Source organism: Schistocerca gregaria, unplaced genomic scaffold (genome assembly GCF_023897955.1).
Source record: "Schistocerca gregaria isolate iqSchGreg1 unplaced genomic scaffold, iqSchGreg1.2 ptg000255l, whole genome shotgun sequence".
NCBI lineage: Eukaryota > Metazoa > Arthropoda > Insecta > Orthoptera > Acrididae > Schistocerca > Schistocerca gregaria.
In genome coordinates, this window is record NW_026061761.1 from 1,618,258 (window position 1) to 1,646,005 (window position 27,748).

At 42.6% G+C, this 27,748-nt stretch overlaps 1 protein-coding gene across 1 annotated transcript in view; it reads right to left on the reverse strand.

The window, feature by feature from the left end:
* Positions 1–316: 316 nt before the first annotated feature.
* Positions 317–27,748, reverse strand: part of LOC126305113 (uncharacterized) — a 270,465-nt gene continuing 243,033 nt past the window's right edge. Inside the window, exons 8-9 of the mRNA XM_049992021.1 lie at positions 10,360–10,431; positions 317–730 (exon numbers count right to left, since the gene is read on the reverse strand). Coding sequence (XP_049847978.1) covers positions 317–730; positions 10,360–10,431 — 486 coding nt within the window. The remainder of the gene's footprint in view (positions 731–10,359; positions 10,432–27,748) is intronic.

A 27,748-nucleotide genomic window follows, 5' to 3' on the forward strand; every position in this document is an offset into this window, starting at 1 on the left:
CGATTTGCTCCAGTTACCTCCGTAGATGACAGGAGGTTGTTTCCTCGGATGAAAAAATTATTATCTGACAGCACACTCAGCACAGCCCTCCACTCGCAACAATTTACAAAGAATAACTCGCGTCATCAGTGTGTCAGACACAGTGTCATGTCAGGGATGTTCTGTATCTTGTTCTAATTAATTAGTTAGACAAGGTAATGCTACAGCAGTCCCATCTTTCTGCGACAAATGTGTGTCTCAGCTAATAGTAGCAACGCCCAAATCAAAAATGGTAAAATCGGACACGGTCCAGTTTTTTACTCGACTGTCAAATTCGTCACACTCCCAACAGTGTGCCCGGCAGATACTCACTGCAGTAGGGCACAGCAGGCTGCCCTTTCTCCACGGCGAGGCGCTTGTGGAGGGCTGTGTTGTAGTGGCGCCTGAGGTGCGGCACGCTGGTGAACCACCGTACGCACAAGGGGCAGTGGTACGTCTTGGGCAGTCTGTGCGGCCTGGCATCCCAGTAGTCGGGGGGTGGCGGTGGAGCCGCATAGCCTTCCGGAGGTGGGTCCGCAGGGCACGGGGCCACGTAGTTGTTCAGAGGTGGGCCCGCAGCACACAGATCTGTGTGTCCGCTCGGAAGTCGATCCCCCACGGGCGAGTCTTCCGGGGCCCGGACACTGAGGACGCGCGGCCCCCAGTAAGGTGGTGGCAACTTCCCCCTCTTCGTCAGCAAGTCTTCGAACTGCTGCTGGAAAAGGTGAAACCTGGGGTTTGCACTCCTCCTACTGTACCCACAATATAACTTGGCACTTTTGGCTGAGGCTGTCAGGAGCCTAAATGTGTGTTCACCACCTAAAAACATGGGCTGTTGCTGGCAGTTTCATTGCTGAGGTTGGCAAAAGAAAAACAAAAATCTGTACCTAGATGAGTTCATTCAACTTCCACATATTCTTCTGCTCCTATTTCGAAAGTGTCAAGTTATATTATGTATATAGTATTATTGCTGTCATCATCATAATCATCACCATTATTATTATTATTATTATTATTATTATTATTATTATTATTATTATTATTATTATTATTATTATTGACAGTAAACACAACAAATGAGTTCACTATGTTGGATTTTTAATTGTATAACTAGTCCAACTGCACAATATATATTTAGTGGGTAATTTGTGGAAATCCTAGTGAAGTAAAGTTGCATAAAATAACTTTCAAATAAACTAATTTTGTAGCACTGTCTATTGTTTCAAAAACATATTATGTGGACAGTGTCTATTCTTTTAAAAAACATCTGATGTGAAGACTGGCAGGATATTTCTTTCCAGCAACCCCAGGAATGTTCTCTGGATGATTGTCAGAAAGGAGCCTGATGTGCCCCACAGAATCATTTTTTGATCGATACAAACGCAATTTGCAGTGACTCGCTCTTTTTGTGCTAGCACTTTTCCTTCTCTTACCTCTGTACGAAAGACCTTCCTCAGAAATATAAGCACTGTCACTTCGCTCACGAACTGCAGTTTCCCTTCAGAAGGAAAGGGACGGACAAATGATACATTCCGATGAGCCGAGATTTCCCAGTTACGCTGAAGCTCTCGATACGGTATCAGTCCCGTTCGAACGGTCTTGTGACATTTGAAACGTACAGAGCTAGTGGCGAGGGGTAAGCGAGAAACTGTGAAGTAGCCACTATGACGAGCCATTAATGTGCATACAATATGACTTTTTTTTTTTTTTGAAAAGTGGGAGGAAACAGCATTAAGTCCTATTGCCTTACAGCCTCTTGTACTTGGAAAGGTTTGCAAAAATTCTCACACATATATAGAAACCGTATTCAAAGATTTATGCTGCTGCTTTAGTGAAGGGAATAGTCAAAAGTAAAAATGCTGCCATTCAAAAAATATTACTCCATTCTAATTCAATATTGCATTTGGTTATGAGGTTACTAGATTGCAAACGAGAAATTCTATTGTTTTCATGTATTAGAATACCAGATAAAAACATTAACGGCTATTATCAGCTTCAGAACAAGATGGTGACATTCAAATGAAACAAAGAAAAATTAATAAAAAATTAAATGCCTACCAAGCAAAATAAATCATATTAATCTGACAGCATCAGTGATAACCTGGACATTACAAAAGATAGGACGCAATTGCTAATATGGTGTGTGATAACCACAGATGGGAACACATTCCTCACAACGTGCTCACACGCTCGCAATGAGTTCTCGCAGTAGGCACGTTCGAGTGGTCGACGGCGCACTGGGGCGTGCTGCAGTATGTCCCCGAGATGCATCCCACGCATGCTCGACAGGATCGAAGTCGGGGGGAACGGGCGAGCTGGACCGTTCGCCGAATATCTTCTCGTTATCAGAGCTCCTTTGCCTGTCCCGTTCGATGCAATCATACATTTTTGTTCATAAAAATGAAGTCGCGCCGAGAAAGCACCTTGAAAAATGCTCACAGCGAAGTAGTACAGTCTTACAACAATGTCGAATACTGAGTGTCACCGTGTTCAGTGATTTGTAAAAGTGCCAAGAGCATAGGGTCTGGACCAACGAGGAACCGATGAGGATTGTAGTCGTGTGTTCTTCTCAGATGCAGATTCAGTTTGCACAGTGATTCCAGATGTATCCTCATGTGGCGAGAGCTTGGACCATGTAATCAACACAGGAATGCTGTCAAACATAATAATTTTGGCTGTCCAGGTGTACGGTGTAAGGAACAGTATAGCCACTCAGGCACACTGACATCCAAATCTTCGAATGTGGTACACTCGTCAGTCAGTATCACTGTAACACTGTTTTTCTTCCCCATGTGTGTTTTCAAGGATGAATTTGGCCCGGACCCCATTGTTTGCAACGGCATTGAACTGTGCAGGTGGAGGAGCTATTGGTGTGAGAGGGTGTCAGTTACACGGATTGGCGTGCCCGTTCCACGACTTAAATCCTGTCGAGCACATCTGCACGTGTCGCAAAGATGTAGCGTATTGCAGTACATTGAGATGCACTGACAAATGTAGTGTTGGTGGACGAATTGATCACTGTGCTACAAGAACTTCTTACTGACCTTGAGGCCACCATCTGGTACAGAGTATGTGTTGCCATCTATAAATTGCAGTAATTTCAGTGTAATAACTGTCTTGTAATAAAAGTGCAATTCCTGTTTGCCTCATTGGGTGTTCCCTTCAGTTACCTTCTGTACCATATTGCAACAGTTCATTCTACGTACAGAGCAAGTTTCACTGAGTTGCGTTACTCGGCAGCGACGTCCCACGAAAGTTACTTTTGTTCTTAATTTTTACACATCGGTGCATCTGGCGTTGTTACATGTGACCCGCACTTTACAAGATATTGCAGTCTGTGTATCACAGTTCCTTTTACAATAAAACTCAATAGTGCATTAATTATGTGAAGATGCGTTAAGGAAATAGTACTGAGAGAAGTCGTCGGATCGAGCAGAACCCAAGTGTTTTCGAGCTGTGACATAAACTGCTCGAGCCGTTAAAGCTGTGCTCGAGGACAGAAATTTGTGGAATGGTTGGCGGGAGAACAGTGACTCACCTGCGATCTAAGTTGAATGAGGGGAGGGAAGTGGTGACGAGCAGAAAATTTTTCCCCACTGCTGACGGTGGGAATATACGGGGTGGTCCATTCATAGTATCCGGACCAAATATCTTACGAAATAAGCATCAAACGAAAAAACTACAAAGAACGAAACTCGTCTAGCTTGAAGTCACTTCTTCTTCTGCGTGTTTTTGCTTTTAGGAAGCTTTAATAGTAGAGTGCTATTAAGTGTTCCATAGATCTCGTGTGTGTTTCGAATACAGTCAGAGAGTCCCTTTAGTCAGCCGTAGTGCTCGTAGTGCTAGTGTTTGTTTTCAATACCGTCCAGAGACAGGTAGTGCTATTTTCCTTGTTTCTACAAGAAGTGGTTAGCAATCACAGTTTAGTCAATAATCAACCGCCTTTAGTGAATTAGCAGTCTAGTTAAAAGCTGATTAACACTCTATAGTAAATTGATTTCTTAGGATGGCTAGGATGTGTGGCTGCTGTGTACGGACGCAGGAGGAGCTGGCCACTCTTCGCGAACAGCTGAGCGTGTTGATGGCCGCGGTCAGCCGTCTTCAGGCTGCTGCCTCGGAGTGTAGCGGCAGTGGGGAGTCTGGTGCGTCGCATGGCGCACCCCAGGTGTTAGATGCTTCACCCACTGTCCCTGCTGTCGAGACATCTTCGCGGGTACCGGGCGCGGTTGGGCCAGTCTCTCCCCAAGGGGAGTGGCGGGTTCAGCGGCGTTCGCGGCGCACGAGGCGGAGGGTCAATGTGGAGGCTGGCCGTGTGGCATCGCCCGCTCTGCCTGTGAGTGGACATGTGGCTGCTCCTTCAGCAAGGTCCGAGCAGGCACACGGGGGGAGGGGTTTATTAGTTATTGGGAGCTCCAACGTTAGGCGGGTGATGGAGCCCCTTAGGGAAATAGCGGAAAGGTCGGGGAAGAAGGCCAGTGTTCACTCTGTCTACTTGCCGGGGGGTCTCATCCGAGATGTGGAGGAGGCCCTACCGGCGGCGATAGAGAGCACTGGGTGCACCCGACTGCAAATTGTTGCTCATGTCGGCACCAATGACTCTTGCCGTCTGGGTTCAGAGGTCATCCTCAGTTCGTACAGGCGGTTGGCGGAGTTGGTGAAGGTGGAAAGCCTCGCTCGCGGGGTGGAATCAGAGCTAACTATTTGTAGTATCGTTCCGAGAACCGATCGCGGTCCTCTGGTTTGGAGCCGAGTGGAAGGCTTAAACCAGAGGCTCAGACGATTCTGCGGAGAGCTGGGGTGCAAATTTCTCGACCTCCGCTATCGGGTGGAGAAATGTAGGGTCCCCCTGAATAGGTCAGGCGTGCACTACACGCCGGAAGCGGCTACGAGGGTAGCGGAGTACGTGTGGAGTGCACATGGGGTTTTTTTAGGTTAGAGAATTCCCTCCCTAGGCCCGACAAGACGCTTCCTGAGACGCGGCAAGGCAGGAGTAGGCAGAATGCAACAAGGAATAACAATATTAATGTGCTAATAGTAAACTGCAGAAGCGTCTATAGAAAGGTCCCAGAACTGCTCTCATTAATAAACGGTCACAACGCCCATATAGTACTAGGAACAGAAAGTTGGCTGAAACCAGACGTAAACAGTAATGAAATCCTAAACTCTGATTGGAATGTATACCGCAGAGATAGGCTGGACAGTGAAGGGGGAGGCGTGTTTATAGCGATAAGAAGTGCAATAGTATCGAAGGAAATTGACGGAGATTCGAATTGTGAAATGATTTGGGTGAAGGTCACGGTTAAAGCAGGCTCAGACATGGTAATTGGATGTCTCTATAGGCCCCCGGGCTCAGCAGCTGTTGTGGCTCAGCACCTGAAGAATAATTTGGAAAATATTTCGAGTAGATTTCCCCACCATGTTATAGTTCTGGGTGGAGATTTTAATTTGCCGGATATAGACTGGGAGACTCAAACGTTCATAACGGGTGGCAGGGACAAAGAATCCAGTGAAATATTTTTAAGTGCTTTATCTGAAAACTACCTTGAGCAGTTAAACAGAAAACCGACTCGTGGCGATAATATATTAGACCTTCTGGTGACAAACAGACCCGAACTATTTGAATCAGTTAATGCAGAACAGGGAATCAGCGATCATAAAGCGGTTACTGCGTCGATGATTTCAGCCGTAAATAGAAATATTAAAAAAGGTAGGAAGATTTTTCTGTTTAGCAAAAGTGACAAAAAGCAGATTACAGAGTACCTGACGGCTCAACACAAAAGTTTTGTCTCAAGTGCAGATAGTGTTGAGGATCAGTGGACAAAGTTCAAAACCATGGTACAATATGCGTTAGATGAGTATGTGCCAAGCAAGATCGTAAGAGATGGAAAAGAGCCACCGTGGTACAACAACCGAGTTAGAAAACTGCTGCGGAAGCAAAGGGAACTTCACAGCAAACATAAACATAGCCAAAGCCTTGCAGACAAACAAAAATTACGCGAAGCGAAATGTAGTGTGAGGAGGGCTATGCGAGAGGCTTTCAATGAATTCGAAAGTAACGTTCTATGTACTGACTTGGCAGAAAATCCTAAGAAATTTTGGTCCTATGTCAAAGCGGTAGGTGGATCAAAACAAAATGTCCAGACACTCTGTGACCAAAATGGTACTGAAACAGAGGATGACAGACTAAAGGCCGAATTACTAAATGTCTTCTTCCAAAGCTGTTTCACAGAGGAAGACTGCACTGTGCTTCCTTCTCTAGATTGTCGCACAGTTGACAAAATGGTAGATATCGAAGTAGACGACAGAGGGATAGAGAAACAATTAAAATCGCTCAAAAGAGGAAAGGCCGCTGGTCCTGATGGGATACCAGTTCGATTTTACACAGAGTACGCGAAGGAACTTGCCCCCCTTCTTGCAGCGGTGTACCGTAGGTCTCTAGAAGAGCGAAGCGTTCCAAAGGATTGGAAAAGGGCACAGGTCATCCCCGTTCTCAAGAAGGGACGTCGAACAGATGTGCAGAACTATAGACCTATATCTCTAACGTCGATCAGTTGTAGAATTTTGGAACACGTATTATGTTCGAGTATAATGTCTTTTCTGGAGACTAGAAATCTACTCTGTAGGAATCAGCATGGGTTTCGAAAAAGGCGATCGTGTGAAACCCAGCTCGCGCTATTCGTCCACGAGACTCAGAGGGCCTTAGACACGGGTTCACAGGTAGATGCCGTGTTTCTTGACTTCCGCAAGGCGTTTGACACAGTTCCCCATAGTCGTTTAATGAACAAAGTAAGAGCATACGGACTATCAGATCAGTTGTGTGATTGGATTGAGGAGTTCCTAGATAACGGAACGCAGCACGTCATTCTCAATGGAGAGAAGTCTTCCGAAGTAAGAGTGATTTCAGGTGTGCCGCAGGGGAGTGTCATGGGACCGTTGCTATTCACAATATACATAAATGACCTGGTGGATGACATCGGAAGTTCACTGAGGCTTTTTGCAGATGATGCTGTGGTGTATCGAGAGGTTGCAACAATGGAAAATTGTACTGAAATGCAGGAGGATCTGCAGCGAATTGACGCATGGTGCACGGAATGGCAATTGAATCTCAATGTAGCGAAGTGTAATGTGATGCGAATACATAGAAAGATAGGTCCCTTATCATTTAGCTACAAAATAGCAGGTCAGCAACTGGAAGCAGTTAATTCCATAAATTATCTGGGAGTACGCATTAGGAGTGATTTAAAATGGAATGATCATATAAAGTTGATCGTCGGTAAAGCAGATGCCAGACTGAGATTCATTGGAAGAATCCTAAGGAAATGCAATCCGACAACAAAGGAAGTAGGTTACAGTACGCTTGTTCGCCCAATGCTTGAATACTGCTCAGCAGTGTGGGATCCGCACCAGGTAGGGTTGATAGAAGAGATAGAGAAGATCCAACGGAGAGCAGCGCGCTTCGTTACAGGATCATTTAGTAACTGCGAAAGCGTTACGGAGATGATAGATAAACTCCAGTGGAAGACTCTGCAGGAGAGACGCTCAGTAGCTCGGTACGGGCTTTTGTTGAAGTTTCGAGAACATACCTTCACCGAAGAGTCAAGCAGTATATTGCTCCCTCCTACGTATATCTCGCGAAGAGACCATGAGGATAAAATCAGAGAGATTAGAGCCCACACAGAAGCATACCGACAATCCTTCTTTCCGCGTACAATACGAGACTGGAATAGAAGGGAGAACCGATAGAGGTACTCAGGGTACCCTCCGCCACACACCGTCAGGTGGCTTGCGGAGTACGGATGTAGATGTAGATGTAGAAGTGAGAAACCGTATGGCGCTATGATTGGCCCGCTAGATCACGATGCCATAGGTCAAACGAGTATCAACTGCGTTTTTTTAAAAATAGGAACACCCATTTTATTACATATTCGTGTAGTACGTAAAGAAAAATGAATGTTTTAGTTGGACCACTTTTTTCGCTTTGTGATAGATGGCGCTGTAATAGTCACAAACCTATAAGTACGTGGTATCACGTCACATTCCGCCAGTGCGGACGGTACTTGCTTCGTGATACATTACCCGTGTTAAAATGGACCGTTTACCAATTGCGGAAAATGTCGATATCGTGTTGATGTATGGCTATTGTGATCAAAATGCCAACGGACGTGTGCTATATATGCTGCTCGGTAACCTGGACGACATCATCCAAGTGTCCGGCTTGTTCGCCGGATAGCTATGTTATTTAAGGAAACATGAAGTGTTCAGCCACATGTGAAACGTCAACCACGACCTGCAACAAACGATGATGCCCAAGTAGGTGTTTCAGCCGCTGTCGCGGTTAATCCGCACATCAGTAGCAGACAAATTCGCGAGAATCGGGAATCTCAAAAACGCCGGTGTTGAAAATGCTACATCAACATCGATTGCACCCGTACCATATTTCTATGCACCAAGAATTGCATGGCGACGACTTTGAACGTCGTGTACAGTTCTGCCACTGCACACAAGAGAAAATACGAGATGATGATAAATTTTTTGCACGCGTTCTATTTAGCGACGAAGCGTCATTCACCAACAGCGGTAAAGTAAACCGGCTTAATATGCACTATTGGGCAACGGAAAATCCGCGATGTCTGCGACAAGTAGAACATCAATCACCTTAGCTGGTTAATGTATGGTGCGGCATTATGGGAGGAAGGATAATTGGCCCACATTTTATCGATGGATATCTAAATGGTGCAGTGTATGCTGATTTCCTACGAAATGTTCTACCAAGATGTTTCACTGCATGACAGATTGGCGATATCCTTCCAACATGATGAATGTAAGGCACGTAGCTCGGGTGCTGTTGAAGCGGAATTGAATAGCGTATTTCATGACAGGTGGATTGGTCGTCGAAGCACCATAACATGGGCCGCACGTTCACCAGATCTGACGTCCCCAGATTTCTTTCTGTGGGGAAAGCTGAAGGATGTTGGCTATCGTGGTCCATCGACAACGCCTGACAACATGCGTCAGCGCATTGTCAATGCATGTGCGAACATTACGGAAGCCTAACTACTCGCTGCTGAGAGGAATGCCGCTACACGTATTGCTAAATGCATTGAGGTTGACGGACATCATTTTGTGCATTTATTGCATTAATGTGGTATTTACAGGTAATCACGCTGTAACAGCATGCGTTCTCATAAATAAGCTTGCAGAGGTACATGTATCACACTGGAACTACCGAAATAAAACGTTCAAACGTACCTACGATCTACATGATCTGTATTTTAATTTTTAAAAAAACCTATCTGTTACCAACTGTTCGTCTAAAATTGTGAGCCATATGTTTGTGACTATTACAGGGCCATCTGTCACAAAGGAAAAAAAGTGGTCCAACTGAAACATACATATTTCTTTATGTACTACACGAATATGTAATAAAAATGGGGGTTCCTATTTTAAAAAAACGCAGTTGATATCCGTTTGACCTATGGCACCGTCATCTAGCGGACCAAACATAGCGCCATCTGGTTTCCCCTTCAAGTTAGACAAGTTTCGTTCTTTGTAGTTTTTTCGTTTGACGCTTATTTTGTGAGATATTTGGCCCAGTCACGATCAATGGACCACCCTGTATACTGGGTACCTCGGATTTTTATGAATGTCGACCGTGTTCAAACTGCAGTTTGCCTGAAATTGATTTGTAGTCAGAACTGAACTGACTTTGCTATTGGAGAATATTATAGATTTATGCAGGAGAGAATGAAAGGCGATAGGTGTGACGTACAACGGGAACAAAAGGGGTGTGTCAGTTGCTAGTTCTATGCAGCCAATGAGAGAACAGTGAGGCAAATGAATAGTCACATTCTCACATCGTTATAGATTCAAAATCCGCTATGTATTCAGGAAAAAAGCAGCTGTGTCGCCAAAATCAGAAACTGCAAAATATTTGTGAGAACCAAGATTATAAATTTCACTCACTGCATTTTCAGTTGTACTATTAAGATGATGGTGATTAAAATCAGTGATACCACACGAGTGGCTAGATAGTAAGCAAAAAGGAAGTGAACATAAAAAGCAATGTTAACTTTTTTAAAACTTTATTTCCCCTTGTATTATTGAAATGTAGGTAATCAATAAATGAAGAAGCCTAGAATAGGAATAATGTTAACTTTTTGGCAGATACTTTGGCAATAAAAGAGTTTGTAATTCTGATTTTTCAAGGTGCCTCTTGCAAAAGGGGATGTTTCTTTTTATACTCAGAGTTGTCTTAACTGTGCATGCCTAATTCTTAAAGATATATTATCCTATAAGTGCACTGATTTATAGAGGAGTGGAACTTTATTTCGATATACTCACGCGTCCTCTTTCAGCTTCATCCGCACTGTCTGGCTCCTCCTCCTTGATGCCGACTTCGAGTGGCATCTCGGGCTGGAGACAAACGAGACGTTACTCACTTACCACCTCCGGGAGACCCTACACTCTACAGCATCACACCGTACACAGATTTATTCTAAAATCAAAGTCAGTACGATTACTCAACAGACCAAAATGTATCAGTATAACACAACACAACACTGGCACATTACAAAAATATACAAATAAGACAGTTTCCTGCGTCAGCATCCGAGTTACTACTGGCCATTAAAATTGCTACACCAAGAAGAACTGTAGATGATAAACAGGTATTCATTGGACAAATATATGATACTAGAACTGATATATTACATTTTACGAAATTTGGGTGCATAAATTCTGAGAAATCACTACCCAGAACAACCACCGCTGGCCGTAATAAGGGCCTTGATACGCCTGCGCATTGAGTCAAACAGAATTGTACAGCTGACCATGCAGCTTCAACACGATACCACAGTTCATCAAGAGTTGTGACTGGTGTATTGTGACGAGCAAGTTGCTCAGCCACCATAGACCAGACATTTTCAATTGGTGAGAGATGTGGAGAATGTGCTGGCCAGGGCAGCAGTCGAACATTTTCTGTATCCAGAAAGGCCCGTACAGGACCTGCAACATACGGTCGTGCATTATCCTGATGAAATGTAGGGCTTCACAGGGGTCGAATGAAGGGTACAGCCACGGGTCTTAACACATCTGAAATGTAATGTCTACTGTTCAAAGTGCCGTCAGTGCGAACAAGAGGTGACCGAGACGTGTAACCAATGGCACCCCATACCATCACGCCGAGTGATACGCCAGTAAGGCGATGACGAATACAAGCTTCGAATGTGCGTTCACGGCGATGTCGCAAAACACGGATGCGACCATCATGATGCTGTAAACAGAACTTGGATTCATCCGAAAAAATGACGTTTTGCCATTCGTGCACCCAGGTTCGTCGTTGAGTACACCATCGCAGGCGCTCCTGTCTGATGCAGCGTCAAGGGTGACCGCAGCCATGGTCTCTGTGCTGATAGCCCATGCTGCTGCAAACGTCGTCGAACTGTTCGTGCAGATGGTTTTTATCTTGCGAACGTCCCCATCTGTTGACTCAGAGATCGAGACGTGGCTGCACGATTCGTTACAGCCATGTGGATAACATGCCTGTCATCTCGACTGCCAGTGATACGAGGCTATTGGGATCCAGCACGGCGTTCCGTATTACCCTCCTGAACCCACCGATTCCAGATTCTGCTAACAGTCATTGGATCTCCACCAACGCGAGCAGCAATGTCGCATTACGATAAACCGCAATCGCGATAGGCTACAATCCGACCTTTATCAAAGTCGGAAACGTGATGGTACGCATTTCTCGTCCTTACACGAGGCATCACAATAACGTTTCACCAGGCAAAGCCGGTCAACTGCTGTTTGTGTATGAGAAATCGGTTGGAAACTTTCCTCATGTCAGCACGTCGTAGGTGTCGCCACTGGCGCCAACCTTGTGTGAATGCTCTGAAAAGCTAATCATTTGCATATCACAGCATCTTCTTCCTGTCTTCCTTTCGCGTCTGAAGCACGTCATCTTCGTGGTGTAGCAATTTTAATAGCCAGTAGTGTGTATTAGTAACTGTTTTGACGATTTGTATCACTGTCAGGTGGAAAATTAAGTCGCCGTACAGTCAGTATTAGCACACACCGACGAGCCGAGTGAAAAACAAGTTATGTTTACAATACCAGAGAAGGAAAGTTGCAACTCACCATATAGCGGAGATGCTGAGTCGCGATAGGCACAACAGAAAGATTCACACACTCATAGCTTTCGGCTATTAAGGCCTTTGTCAGCAGTAGACACACATACACACACGCTCACGGAAATGCAACTTGCACACACGCCTGCAGTCTTAGAGAGCTGTGCGCGCGCGCGCGCGCGCGCGTGTGTGTGTGCACGCGTGTGTGACAAGTGTGCGTGTATGTGTGTGTGTGTGTGTGTGTGTGTGTGCACGCGTGTGTGACAAGTGTGCGTGTATGTGTGTGTGTGTGTGTGTGTGCACGTGCTCATAGGTCTTAATGACCGATAGCTATGAGTGTGTGAATCTTTTTATTGTGCCTATCGCGACTCAGCATCTCCGCTATATGGTGAGTAGCAATTTTCCTTCTCTGGTATTGTTACATCCCATCCTGGAGTTTCTATCGTTTGAAGTTTGCCTGACAACTTATGTTTAGTCTTTTGAGATAATTTAGAACGAAATAGCTTATTTGTCTGGCCATAAGACTAATTTTTCCCCAAATTCATCATTAATCACCACAGTCTGTTCCCGAGATCTACATTCTTACATCTTATGAAAGCTTAATATAAAAGTCATCTTACATTCGTAGCTGAAGCTATGGTAGTTGAGGTCACATGCAGACTTAATTTGACAATTGCAGAATGGTGGGATGGGATGCAGTTGCACCTGCTCGGCCAAATGTAGGGAGGCTAGAGGTGGGTGAGCAGAAAATTACTTCGTGCTGCCAATTATTCAAATGTATTGTACACTCACATTTTATGACATCTACCACATTTAAACTGCACCTTTCTCGAACTCGCACATTGCCGGAATCGAACTGACTTTATGAGTGGACTGTTATTTGGCACATTCAGGACAACCGGGTCCAACATTTTCTGAGGTTGAAGTGGCACGTGTCATTACTATGCCTTTGCTGACAAGTAGCACCTGGAACGAGATAATGACTGCATTGTCAAGAACCTGGTTGCACATTATTATAATACAATTTATAATGAAACATGTATTATTGTGTGTTCAAATTCCACAATGTTATGTTCTCTGTGAGACTAGAGATAACAGATGTGTCCTGATACTGTGTACTGCTGTTACTGTTATCTAACGCAAATAAAATCAATAACAGTCATAAACACGTACTGAGAGTAATATTTATCTTATCTGCAAACCACTGTTAAAGTATCACAGTGTAACATATAACTTTAACGAAGTGATATGTCGCGCAAGCATTTACCGAACCGACGGGTGACAATCGTCAACACAAAAAGTTTATTTTTGTACTGAATTAATATAACCTACCATTTGGATCTGCAAGCCATGACGGCCACATTACCTAATGGTCGGGCAGTTTATTCCGTGTCATACTGTCTCGAAGGAAGGGTGGCTTCGACAAAGCCTGTGGCATCCCAGGGATAAGAGAAGACCTGTTATTCCATTGCAATCTTAAAGCAGACCGTTCTTAGACGCAGTCCTTATCGACATATAATTTCCAAAAAAATTATGCAGATCTATTCTGTACAGTTGTTGTAGATGAGACTACAGTATACAAGACTGGATATTACATTGTACTCTTAACTTCCAGCAGTAAGTGCAGCACTTTGAGAAATGAAGATCGAGCATAAGATATTGACGAGTGTGCACAAATAGTAAGGTGAATAATAGAAACTTGTAGCTCCCAATCACATTTTACAGTACCCAATATCACAGTAAAGAAGTAGCAGAACATCGCATGTGGCAACCGATGAGCCACCCGAAACAAGTACGAAGGGAAGTAAATAAAAACTCACAAAGGACAAGAATAGTAACCAGAAATCTGAAATTTTGAGAAAGACTGATGGCTTTTGGGTGCAAAGATTTGCTGCACTTGATAACTGTTGTCTGCTGCAAACAAGGTCAACAGCCAAGATTACACTGCAGCGCAAAAGCAACTAGTAGCACTGTGAATTACCTCCAATTGAAATTACGATAGAGAAGAAACTAGCTAGTCCACAAGTACGAAGATTTTCAACTACAACGAGAAGGCTTCAAACGTATTAATACCACGAACAATCTACAGCAGCGGTCCCAGACAGTATCATTGGCTCGTCAATCTGCAGTGGCAACAATGTCAACTGCTCATTCATTTATGGTGTTGCAGCCCAAGCTACAAACTGATTCAGCTTCTCGTCAGCATCCAGTCACAGTGAGATACCGGTGAGCTGTATAAAACCTGAGTTCAATAGTGTCCAAAAATTTTTGGTGGCAGTTTTCGTGTTGTGGGGTAAACTGCGAGTGGTTTAACAACCAGACTTTGTGGATGTACTACTTCTGCGTGGCTAGCCTCGTTACAGTACTGAGTATTATTGTAGACACTGTACACCTGCAGTGCCAAGAGCAATGTTGTGGATGTGCTGACACATCCAAAAACGTGTCGTATGCAATTGAGTAATGACATGAAAGAGTTAACTCTCTGTTTGGAAAACACTAAATCAGAATCAAAGAAATGAACTAGAAACTGAGCCGTGTGTACTTCCATCTTTCCACGGCTCGTTTCCTGACCGTCGTGTGGAGCCAATGTTTTTGGTAATCGACAGTGTTTGGGGCTCTAGCATCTCGCTGCTGTCTTTTATTGCTTCGCTTCTATTTCGTTTTTCCGCGGTTCTTCAGGGTTGGTCTTTTATGAAGCTCTTTCGTTTGAACTCCCACCCTTAGTGAACCCACGTGTTTACTGCAGCAGACTCTCCGGCCTGTACTATTTATAGGCGACCGCGGTCACGCTGGGGGAGGTTGTCGCGCAGTGGCCTTCGTGTCTGCTCTGGTGACGCCGACATCCTACCTTCTGCGTACGGGTGTTGTTATCGAACCCGCACTTCTACCCGTGGAGGAACGCCGGCCTGGTTGGGCCCCACTGTCCGCTCTTCACTGGTTGTCCGCGGGAGGCGCATGGCAGTCTAATCATCGCCTGCGTCGACCAAGGCAAACAACCAGTAACCATCATGCGGCGATGGAGCCGCCGTTAGGCGAGGGTTTGAGTCCGGCAGCAGTTAGGCTGGGTCGGTGTCTGCCGGGACGACTGGGGACGGCTCAGAGTTGTGCACAGCAGTCCCGGACCAACGACGGAGTGCGCCGAGCGAAAGGAGAAGAGAAGTTAAGTGTGAATGTTTCAAGTTGCTCGTCCTTTGGGATTGAGCTCATCCAGTCGTCTATCCCGCCTTGTGGCCACTGCTGTGGCAATCCTCTGTTCTGTTCACTGGTGCAATTCTGACAGTGCAGATTCCTCCACGCATCGTTGCTAACCGGTGTAGTGGTGTATTTTGGTGGTTATTTGTGAACGTTTGCACTTCTATGTTTTGGTAGTTCATCCTCCCACCCTGTGGTTGCAGAATTTCTGGTGGAGAGTTAGTTCCTTACCTCCCAAGATCTAGTGCTGTATTATTAAGGTTAATTCTAGTTCAGTCTAGTGTTCTGTTAATCCCTCGGTATATGTGCCCGCCATACTATTTGCGCTGTATTTATTCTAAGTGAGTTACACTGACAGTAGCTGGGGGTTCGAGTCCTGTCACGGAGCTGATAAGGGGTCACATTGGTTTCGGCTTGTCAGTTGGAGGGTGTTGCCTTAGAGGTTTGTTAACATTGGCATGTCAGCGTTGTCTAGCGCTACCGAGACCTAAAGAAGAACATTGTGCTGATTAGGGAATGTTGTTACACGTTCTTGTTTTCATTTCGATACCTGTATTTGTGAAGGCAACCGCATGAAGTAAGATCTGTTCTGACGCTATGCTGGATCTTGTGCTCTTGGTATTTTTGGTTTTGTTTTGCTCCCGACTATTAGGGTGTCAGGAATATGGAACTGTGTTGTTAATGTTTGGCTTGAACAGCGGATACGCGACTAGTTTAGTACGTGTGTAGTGGCATGGCGTCCTCGCGAAGGCGTGCCCGCTAGATTGCTGTTGTGTCTCCTCAAAGTGTAATTTCCATCTTACTAAAACCCCTTGTTAAATGGGAGGAAGAAAAAAAACCTTTAGAAATACAATACTTTCAGCATTTCGCGGCCCTGTCAGCAACTGTGTGAATATTAAATTCATAATTAACAGCCTCAGTTGCGGAGTTACCTAGATTTACCTAAGTTTCAATTGGGATAACCCAACCTTCTTCAGAATTACACTTACTAATGTTTGTCCATAATGGACATTGTCAAACTAAAAATACAAATACACCAAGTGTCGTCATATTTTAAAAACTTAACTGAAGCTGCCTCAGCCCCACTTCCCGACCGCGATGCGGCAGCCACGAGTGTTGTACTGGAACTGACAGTAACATCATGAGGCCCGTCTAAGCGGACGCATTACTTCGCGCCTGCGCATAAACTGTGTGATGTGTACTTTTTGGGGCAAGACACAACCTAACTCTTAGATTAGAATTTACGAAAAAATGAAATGAAATAAAGGTGCAAGTGAGAAAAGGGGCGTATATATTAACCTGTGCAGAACGTATTTGGAACTACTGTCTTAACATTTATTGATTATTCTTTGATCTTGATATGAAAAGGACATCACGTGTTTACAATGTGTGACCTGTCTAGGACAATATTGTGCTTAAGCACGAAGTTTAATCACCTAATAACAACATGGGTGTGGGAAGGACATTAGAATGCCAACATCGTCATTATTATGCATAGGTGCATAATTTTTAAGACGTAAAGGTTAAGCGTTTGCTTAGCTATAGTTACAACGCATGAACATCCTATTTACTTAGCACACAAATGGTCATGAATGAACTTATGAACAGTCTACATCTAATCTGTAACAGCCGGAAATACTGGCCATATAAAATAGTCAATATTCAAGATTAGTATACTTGACCTGATGGGCCAGAAACAAGCCAAAACAAACTTATGTACGTGCCAGATTGAGCTTCACCTTTATTTTATTTCATTTTTTGGTAAATTCTAATCTAAGAGTTAGGTTGTGTCTTGCCCCAAAAAGTACACATCACACAGTTTATGCGCAGACGCGAAGTAATGCGTCCGCTTAGACGGGGCTCATGATGTTACTGTCAGTTCCAGTACAACACTCGTGGCTGCCGCATCGCGGTCGGGAAGTGGGGCTGAGGCAGCTTCAGTTAAGTTTTTAAAATATGACGACACTTGGTGTATTTGTATTTTTAGTTTGACAATGTCCATTATGGACAAACATTAGTAAGTGTAATTCTGAAGAAGGTTGGGTTATCCCAATTGAAACCTAGGTAAATCTAGGTAACTCCGAAACTGAGGCTGTTAATTTTGAATTTAACTTTAGAAATACCTTCTATTTACATTTACTATCTTACATGTCGCTTAAGTAAATATCTGCTCATCTGCTCGGTGACTAAGCTAATGGGACCACTTATCCTAAAAGCAACTAGCTCACTTATGTTATGGCAGTCCTCGTGCCTATTTTGGCCGGAAAGATTGTATAAACAGGCTTACATGCTCCGTATCGAACTTCTGATTTTGTTTTTGAGTGATTGTGGATTATTAAAACTGATTATATTCCAAACGTTTGTATTTTACCAAATGTGCTTATAAGTTGTTAATGTGATTGGGTGGAATGTAATACGAAAGTTTTAGGACCATAGGTTGTCCAGGCGGAATTTTGAAGCCATGCTGTGTTGTGAATTCATGTATTTATGTTTATATTGCAATGAGAATTTAAATGTGGTGAACCTACTCTTTGTGATGAAAAATTAAAGATTTAAGAGTACTTTCACTTTGCGATTACTTATGTGTTGTGTTATTATTTTTAATAATTATAATAGGCGTTTTAGTTTCTTAAATTAAATCGTTTCCAATTCGAAAGTGGTGGCCCTCCCATTTTGGGCAATTGTAAGCATCGAAGCAGGATTTACATAGTTGTTGTTATGTGTTGTGTGTTATGAATAAATTATTTATGTGTTAAACCACGTCTGATATGTCAATTCCTTGGCCCCCGTCCACACCTTGGTCGTAGTCTTTCAATATTAAATGATCATGCCTTCGTTCCAGAAACAACAAATGACGCACTAACAGCATATCAGTGATCCACATAAGATAAACGAGAAATCCAACGTAACATATCACAGAATGAGATTTTCACTCTGCAGTGGAGTGTGCACTGATATGGAACGTCCTGGCAGATTAAAACTGTGTGCCGGATCGAGACTCAAACTCGGGATCTTTGCCTTTCGCGGGCAAGTGCTCTACTGACTGCTCTACCAAACATGACTCACGACCCGTCCTCACAGCTTCACTTCTGCCAGTACCTCGCCTCCTACCTTCCAAACTTCACAGAAGCTCTCCTGCGAACCTTGCAGAACTAGAACTCCTGGAAGAAAGGACACTGCGGAGACATGGGTTTGCCACAGCCTGGGGGACGTTTCCAGAATGAGATTTTCACTCTGCAGTGGAGTGTGCGCTGATATGAGGACAGGTAGTGAGTCATGCTTGAGTACCTCAGAGGGTAGAGGGCTTGGCCAAAAAAGGCAAAGATCCCAATTTCGAGTCTAGGTCCAGCACACAGTTTTTATCTTCCAGGAAGCTTAACATACCGCGCATACAGACAACACTTTCCATCTTAAAAGATGACCTAAGTTCTGAAATTTTGAAACAATGCGACTTAGATTGTAATGAAGTAAATGTACAATTTAGAATGTGGACAAAGATTTGAAACAATTAAAGGAATTAACTGAGTGGGAGTTTAACGCAATACACAATCAAATCTCATGCACACAAGTGAAGTTAAGGGTGTCGGAAGAAAGCAATGATTCAGATGTAGAGGCTATTTCAGGATCTACACTTGCTAGTTTAAAGGAGCATGTCATCTGCTTAGACAATAATAAAGTACGAGAAAAGATTGAATCGTGTATAGATACACGTGTTTCTAGTGCAGAAACAGGTACGTGGAGAGAAAACTGTAGAAAATTTGAACTAACTAAGACTAAGGAAGAATTAAATAAAAGGAAGTTCAGTGGGAACTGTGGGCTGTAGGCTGAGCTGATAGAGGAGTTGAAGTGAGGAAATGGAACTGATTTAGCCAAACAATCCCCTAAATTTAAGCCGGTAGGGAGGTTCGCCTATGTTCATTTTAAGAATATTTATTGAATTTTTATCCAAGTGATGAGATGATTCAAAGAAGATTAATTTTGAACTAAATTATTTAGAGATTGACATAGCAGAGTGGGGAACTGCTAGTGCTGGAGCACTCTTGTAGTGGATTGATTTTCGAGAAAAGTTTGAAAAGAAGTACAGGTTGCAGGTACTCGAGAAAATTGACACTTGAGCTTTGTGACTCACAGTATTGCAATAATAATTGGGGAACTTATAAAAAATATACTGAGTGGCACTGAACAAGATCTAAATACTTAGATGATCCGATAGAGGAGAGTCATTTAGTTAAGGGTTTCGGGGGCAGATTATCTTCTGATGCAAGGAAAGAGGTTCGGTACAGTGGGTGGTCAACAGTTGTCTTGTTGGCATTTGTCAAAAGTCTGGTTACATTACGCAAAGAACATGGGAATGATACACCAGGAAATAATAGTCAGTCAGATAACCATGAAGGAAACGTTTATCCACTACAATTCCAAAAAAAGGAAATAAAGTATTTTAAAGTAAGGAAGCATAATTTCAGACACTGGAAAATCCAGGACGGAATGTAACATTACAGAAGGAAAGTTGCTACTCACCATATAGCAGAGATGCTGAGTCGCAACAGGCACAACAAAAAGATTCACACAATCCACTGCGACTCAGCATCTCTGCTATATGGTGAGTAGCAACTTTCCTTAATAATATTTAAGCATAATATCAATAGAAGAAACAATTAGGGAGTAACCAGTCAGCAAAATTTTCCACAGATAATGTAAGCACTACATGTGCTAACACATCGACCAACCATTTATAAACAATCAAAAGATGTATAAGAAATATGCCTGAGACGAGTTCACATTCTATGTGAATTTTGTAGATTGACACCTGCTAGGCATCGAGGTGTCTACTATATTTCTGCACAGAAATCTCTTACTTCTTTGCCTATCTTCTTTAAAACTCTAATTACTCTTTACGGGCAACATGATGAGATACTTCATGAGTAACATGATGAGATAGAAAATAAATAGACAAGGAGATAATTATAGGTAATGAACGTCATACTGTTCCATTGGTATGTGGCAAATAAAAGAATTTAACTAATTTTAGTCAGCAAATTAATAGCTTTTTCTCTTTTTTCTTCTTCTTTCTTTTCCTTTAAGTGGTGCTGAATGTTAGTTCCATCACCTTTGACAAGGGAATTGAGCTATAAACTGTACATATATTGGACCATGATTGTTGAAACATATAATAGGAGGGCATTCAGATTTACAGTAGTGAGTAACATAAATACAGTACAAATGACAGATTAGAAACCAGATATGAGTATGTATCAAACAAAAGGAAAATCCAGGATGGAATGTAACAATATTATGGAAAGGAAAGTTGCTACTCACCATATAACGGAATGCTGAGTCGCAGATAGGCACAGCGAAAAGACTGTCGCAAATAAGCTTCCAGCAAGCAAAGGCCTTCGTCAAAAATATATGGCACACATACACACAAACATACAGACACACACGCGCGCGCGCGCAAACGCAACTCTCGCTGTATGGTGTGTAGGGGTAAGATAGGGTTGTAAATGATATTAACATTTAATTGTACCCTAGTTTGTATGTATGTATGGTGTGTTGGAAAGGAGAGGTAAATTTAGAAGGTGGAAAAAAGTATATATAAATACGAAAACTGTCACTATAAAGAATTAAAGATTCTTGTGGAAAGTTATTTACTTTGACAGTTACTATGTACGTTTATACTGTTAGTTTCGAGGTTTCTCAAAACTAGCAAAGTAGACGAATTTACCTGAGTCAATCTGTTCAGCATGCTAATTTAAAGATGACATAGTAGAGGCAAATGTCTGAGTTTTATATGCTATTCTTGAGGACTGGAATGATAGGTAATGCCCAACAACAAAGGCTTGTTAATTATTCAAAACATGACTTGTCTGGTTCAGTGGCAGTTTATAATTGATGAATGTTAATAGGGATGAAATCTACTTCATAAGAATGGGTATTAAGCTCTATATAATAACTACACTGATCAATTTATAATTATAGTTTTATAACTCCTATAGAGTTTCATATGTTGTACCTAAAGGAATCTCTACTTTTCTTTTGAATTTTTTATTGGAGGTAAGTAATACATGGAATTATGGAAACTTTTGCAGCATTTTTTTGATAATTTAGTCCATGGAATTGGTTTAATTTGAATGTGGAGTCTACAATGGAATATGTGATTACTGCATCATATTGTTATCCTGTCCACTTGGCATCAATAGTAAGAGGTTAGAACCACATTTCAGGGACCAGTGAGCAAAAGGCATTTAATCTTGTTCTGCAGAATTGGCCAAGATCTTCATTCTTCCATCCTTCAGTGAAGAACCTTCCAGAGCAGGATCTTTGGGGTGGGGGATGGGATGGGTATCAGTGTTTGGGAGCTATTGTCTTTCTAACACCTCAGTCTGTATCTTGGCTATCCTCCTCTTTTCTATTTTCAAAAGTCTCCATCGTGGAACCCTTCTTATATATGTTTATTGAAAGATGTATTCACAAGCTCGCACTAGATGTAGCAAACCCAGTGATTTCCAAAGCTCTAACAAGTATGGTCACTAAAGTCGAAGTTCTGCAAGAAATATTATTGATTAAATGAAATACGGACAGTCAGATTGAATAGCTAGTGAACTGTAGAGGCCAGTATGGATAGTTCACAAGACAAACCAAAGAAATACTGTAAAACAGTTTAATTCCCATAATGTTAATAAATATTTGTCATTAGAGGTTGCACATCTACAGTAAAAGAAAGATTGATTACGTTTCTTTACATATCTATCAGGTAAAGTGTACTTAAAGCAAATACACATTTACCACTAATCTTTTATAGTTCATTCTGGGGCATTCCACATGTCATAAACACGAATAAATATGTTTATTGCAAATGAAATGCAGTTACAGCTGTTATTATACATCAAATATACACAAGCTATTGATACTTGTAAATAGGAAGGTTAAAAATAGTTTTGAAGCTTGAACATTGACGTTTGTCGGTGTTTCATGAATAATTGCTGGAGCCCACCCACGGTCATCCTGCAGACATCTATTTAAGGATCTAGGGATCCTCACAGTAACCTCACAGTATATATATTCCCTTATGAAATTTGTTGATAATAATCCAACCCAATTCAAAAGTAATAGCAGTGTGCATACCTATAACACCAGGAGAAAGGATGATCTTCACTATGCAGGGTTAAATCTGACTTTGGCACAGAAAGGGGTAAATTATGCTGCCACAAAAGTCTTTGGGCACCTACCAAACAGCATCAAAAGCCTGACAGATAGCCAACTAACATTTAAAAATAAATTAAAAGAATTTCTAGATGACAACTCCTTCTACTCATTGGCTGAATTTTTAGATATAAAGTAAGTAAAAAAAAAAAAAAAAAAACTTAATCATTAGTGTCATGCAATATTTTGTGTAATGTAATTTCTTGTACAGACATCTTTTATTAACCTGACACGTTCCACATCATTACGAAGTGTCGTATTCATGATCTATGGAACAAGTATTAATCTAATCTAATCTAATCTAATCATTTGCCTAAGAGGAGGAGTCTGTAGTGAATGTATCACTTCATCTGTAGCACAGGCATTTACTGAACTTACAAATAATGTTTGCCACAGTAAAAAATTTACATAGGTAATGAATTAGTATAACCTGCTGTTTGGATATTCATTTCACTTATGGTCATGCATTCTGGAGTGTAGAAATGCTAAGTATCTGCATGTCAGGGTGACAATCTTCCCACATTCGCTGCACTAGCTGGTCGGGTGGTTTATTCTGTGCCATCAGTTCCAGCCTCTGAGATCACGTATTGGCTAGATGGATAGGGACTGTGTCTGTTGTGTGCAGATGCAGGAGGAGTGGCCACAGTCCACATGCAGCCGGAAGCTTTGTTGGCCACAGACAACAGGCTCCACAGTGCCACCTTGAGGTGCGGTGGGGATGGGGTGCCTGGGGCAGTCTCTGCTGTACTAGATGTACAGGAGGGGATGTCACAGCTCTCTGTCACTGAGCAGACCTCAGTTGCAACTGAGCTGGTTGGCCCACTCTCACTTCAGTGTGAGTGGCGGACTGTGTCAAGGTCTTGAGCCTCAAGACAAAGGCTGCATGGAGGCTGCAGGCTCCTACCAAATCCCATGCACTTTGTTAATAGATTTAGTGTGCTATCTGATGCTGGAGGAGAGACTGAGCCAGATCAGAATGCACCTACTGCCAGGATAGTGGCCACTCCTTCAGCAAGGTCCAGACAGGTACGTGGGGATGGATAGTTGTTGGGAGCTCCAATGTTACGCGGGTCATGGAGCCCTTGAAGAACATAGCGGCTAGGTCGGGGAAGAAGTCCAATGTTCAGTGGGTGTGGTCGCCGGGGGATCCTTGTCTGGGATGTGGAAGAGGCTCTTCTGGTGGCTATCGAGTGTGCAGGGTGCAGGCAGCTGCAGACTGTTGCACATCTTGGTACCAGTAATGCCAGTCGTTGGGGTTACGAAGAAATCTTTGAGTCCTTTAGATGGCTGACTAAATTGGCAAAGGCGGCCATCATCTCTCGGGGAGTGGAATCCAAGCTGACGATTTGCAGCATCGTACGCAGGGTGGACCGGGGTCCTCTGGTTTGGAGTCAAGTGGAGAATCTAAACCGGAGGCTACATCGATTCTGTGATGAAAATAGTTGTAAATTCCTTCCACTATGGGGTGGAAGGTTGCAGGACGCGTCGATAGATCAGGAGTGCACTACACACAGGAAACAGCTACATGGATAGCACAGTACTTGTGGCATGCACATTTTTTTTTTTTTTTTTTTTAGATTACGTTCCTCCCCACGGGAAACAAACTGTTGGACTGAAAAATTAACACTTCATGACACTGATCTGAGTGTCCCAAATGTAAAAATTATTAGTTCGCCTAAACAGATCGTTCCAAAGGATTTAAATATGCTAAATCTCATGTTAGTAAACTGTCGAAGTGTCTGAAGCAAGATCCCCGAGTTAATCTCCTAAATAAACAGTAGTAATGCCAATACTGAATTAGGCTCTGAAAGGTGGTTGAAACCAGACATAAATAGCAGTGAAATTTTGAACTCTGATTGGACAGTGTTCAGGAAGGACAGGACTCGTGCTATAGGAGGTGGTGTGTTCGTTGTAGTTAAAAGCTGTGTAAAGGCAGTTGAGATCGATACTGGGTCGGACTATGAAATATTCTGGATAAAGCTGTCAATCAGACAAGGGATGACCATTGTATTAGGATGTTTAAATAGACCACCAGCATCCGGAACAAACTTCGCAGAACGTTTCATGGAATGTCTTGAGTACATAAGAAATAAATATCCAAATTATCCATTAGTTATAGATGGAGACTTTAATCTGGCATCCATTGACAGGGAAAATATACGTTTATTACAGGGCAGAAGCACAGTCTCATGTGAAGTTATTCTAGGAGCGCTCTCAACATACGACCTTGAGCAATTGGTTTGAAAACCATCTCTAAATGGGAACATATTAGATATCCTGGCGACAAAAAGACCTGGTCTTTTTGAGGAAGTTAATCTAGAAGAAGGTATTAGCGACCATAATGTCGCTGTGGCTTCTATGTCAGTGGAAGTTGCAAAAAAATGAAAAAAAAAACCAGGGAAGAGTTTTCTTGTTTGAGAAAGCAAATAAAACTGTCATCAATGAATATATTCATAGTCAGCCCAAGCATTCACTGCAGTATCTTTAGTCGGAATTTAAAGGTATCTTCCACCACGTGCTAGAGAAATATGTGCCTAGCAAAAGTATAGGGGAGGTAAAGGATCCACTTTGGTTCAACAAACATATTAGGAAGTTGCTGAGAAAGCAGAGAATTTTGTACAGTCATCTTAAGCGTAGTCACTGCCCGCTGACAAAATGGTTCAAATGGCTCTGAGTGCTATGGGACTTACCATCAGAGGTCATCAGTCCCCTAGAAGTTAGAACTACTTAAACCCAGCTAACCTAAGGACATCCCACACATCCATGCCCAAGGCAGGATTCGAACCTGCGACCGTAGCGGTCGCGCGGTCCCAGACTAAAGCGCCTAGAGCCGCTCGGCCACACCGGCCGGTGCCCCTCTGACAAACAAAAATGAAAGCAGCTGTCAAAAGGTCAATGAAAGATTCTTTTAACGAATTTGAAAGCAATATAAATATCTGCAGATTCTAAAAATAAACCCAAAAATCTATGAACGCTATAAATAATTCAATACCTTATGTTGCTGACAGTTGACGTAATGTAATGGATGATGATAAATAGAAGGCCGAAATTCTAAACCTAGGTTTCAAAATCTCGTTTAAGGTACTGTCGAACAAACACAAGGATGGCTGACATAGTGTTCAGTGTATCTGGGATTGTAAAACATATCTATCCTTAGACGCCAGGAAGGCATCTGACCAAGACGGTATCCACGTAAGATTTTATGTTGGCTTTGCTACAAATATAGCACCATTCTTATCCATCATCTGTCAGAGATTATTGGAACAGCGGAAAGTTCCACGGGGCTCGAAGAAGGCCCAGGTCATGGCAATCTATAAAAAGGGTACAAAATTGGATGCACCTAATTACCTTCCAATTTCACTGACATCGATTTGTTGTAGAATCATGGAACATATTTTGTGTTCAGACATAATGACCTTTCTAGACTATGAGGAGCTCATCTGCAGAAACACGCACGGTTTTAGGAAACAGTGGTCATGCGAGAGACAACTGGCCCTCTTTGCGCATGATATACAACAGGCTCTAGATACCAGCTCCCAGGTTCATGCTATATTCCTCGACTTTCAAAAGGCGTTCGACTCAGTTCCGCACCGTCGCTTGCTCCAAAATGTGCGCACTTACGGTCTATCCGATGGCATATGCGGTAGGATAGAAAGCTTTCTAACAGACACAGAGCAGTATGTCGTCCTGAATGGGGCGATTTCAACATAAACAAGAGTAAGATCAAGTGTGCCCCAGGGCAGTGATTTTCATAAACGATATGGTTGATGGTATTGACAGTGGCATTAGTCTGTTTGTCGATCATGCTATAGTCTAGAGGAAAGTAGTATCACACGAAAGCTGTGAACAAATCAATGAGGATTTGCAGAAAATAAATGCGTGGTGTAACAACTGGCAGTTATCTCTCAATATTAGTAAGTGTAACCTACTTTGTATAACAAATCGAAAATCCCCATTAATGTACGAGTACAAAATAAATGCCCAGTCTTTGGAAGCAGTAATATCTGCCAAGTATCTGGGTTTGACTATTCGAAATGATCTCAGATGGAACGATCAGAGTATACAAATAAAGAGTAAGGCGATATCTAGATTGCAGTTTATTGGTAGAATCCTGAAGAGATGCACTCCTTCAGCAAAGGAATTTGCTCACAATACTATAGTTCGTCCAGTATTAGAGTATTGTTCGTCTGTGTGGGACCCTTACCGGTTGAGTCTGATTCAAGAGATTGAGAAGGCCCAAAGAAGAGCGGTAAGATTCGTGACTGGTACACTTAGCCATCGCGAGATCGTTACAAATCTCATAGAAAGTTTCAAGTGGGACACACTTGCTGATAGGCGTTGAGCTAAATGGAAGGGGCTGCTCACTAAATTCCAAAATCCAGTCTTCGCCGAGGATGTAGAGCAGATGTTATTACCACCAGCTTTTAAATCGTGCAATAATCACCATTTAAAGATAAGGGAAATTAGAGCTCATACTGAGGTGTGCAGACAGTCGTTTTTCCCTTGCGAGATCCGCAAGTGCAACAGAAGGGGGAAATAAGACTTTGGCGTGAATAGTGCGCTCCGCCGCTAACCGCTTGGTGGCTGGCGGAGTATATATGTTGTTATCTAGTTACTCAATTGGAATCTTAACTAGGGTACACTGTTTTGATCTGTATCAATGTAACTGTGGGGTGTCAATGGTAAATCAAGCTTATAATTAATGGTCACTGTACACAAGAGTACAATATATGATATCTGATTATCACAAGTATCTTACTTGTTTTGAGAATTGGATGTCTGATTTGAACGCTTAAATTCAGCAGTAACTGTAGCACTTGGGGAAATGAGGTTCGATCGGAAGACGCTGGTGAGTGTGCTGAAGTACTAAAGCGAGCAAGATTGAATCATAGGAAGTCTTAACTCTTCAACAGACATTGTTTTACCAACCAATATCATGGGAAAAAAGTACCACAAACATTGCACGTTGTTGTTGACAACAGATCAGAAGATGTACGTTTGGAAGTACATAAAATTTATGAAGACCAAGAATAGTACACAGAAATTTGAAAATTTGAAGAGAAATGATGGAATTCTGGGTACACAGATTTGCGGGAGTTGATATCTGTTGTCAATAGCCACAAAGATTGACTGCCAAGATCACACAAACATCCAAAATCAACTGCTAGCATGAATAAAGAATTTTGAACAGGTTTGGGTAGTCGATGACA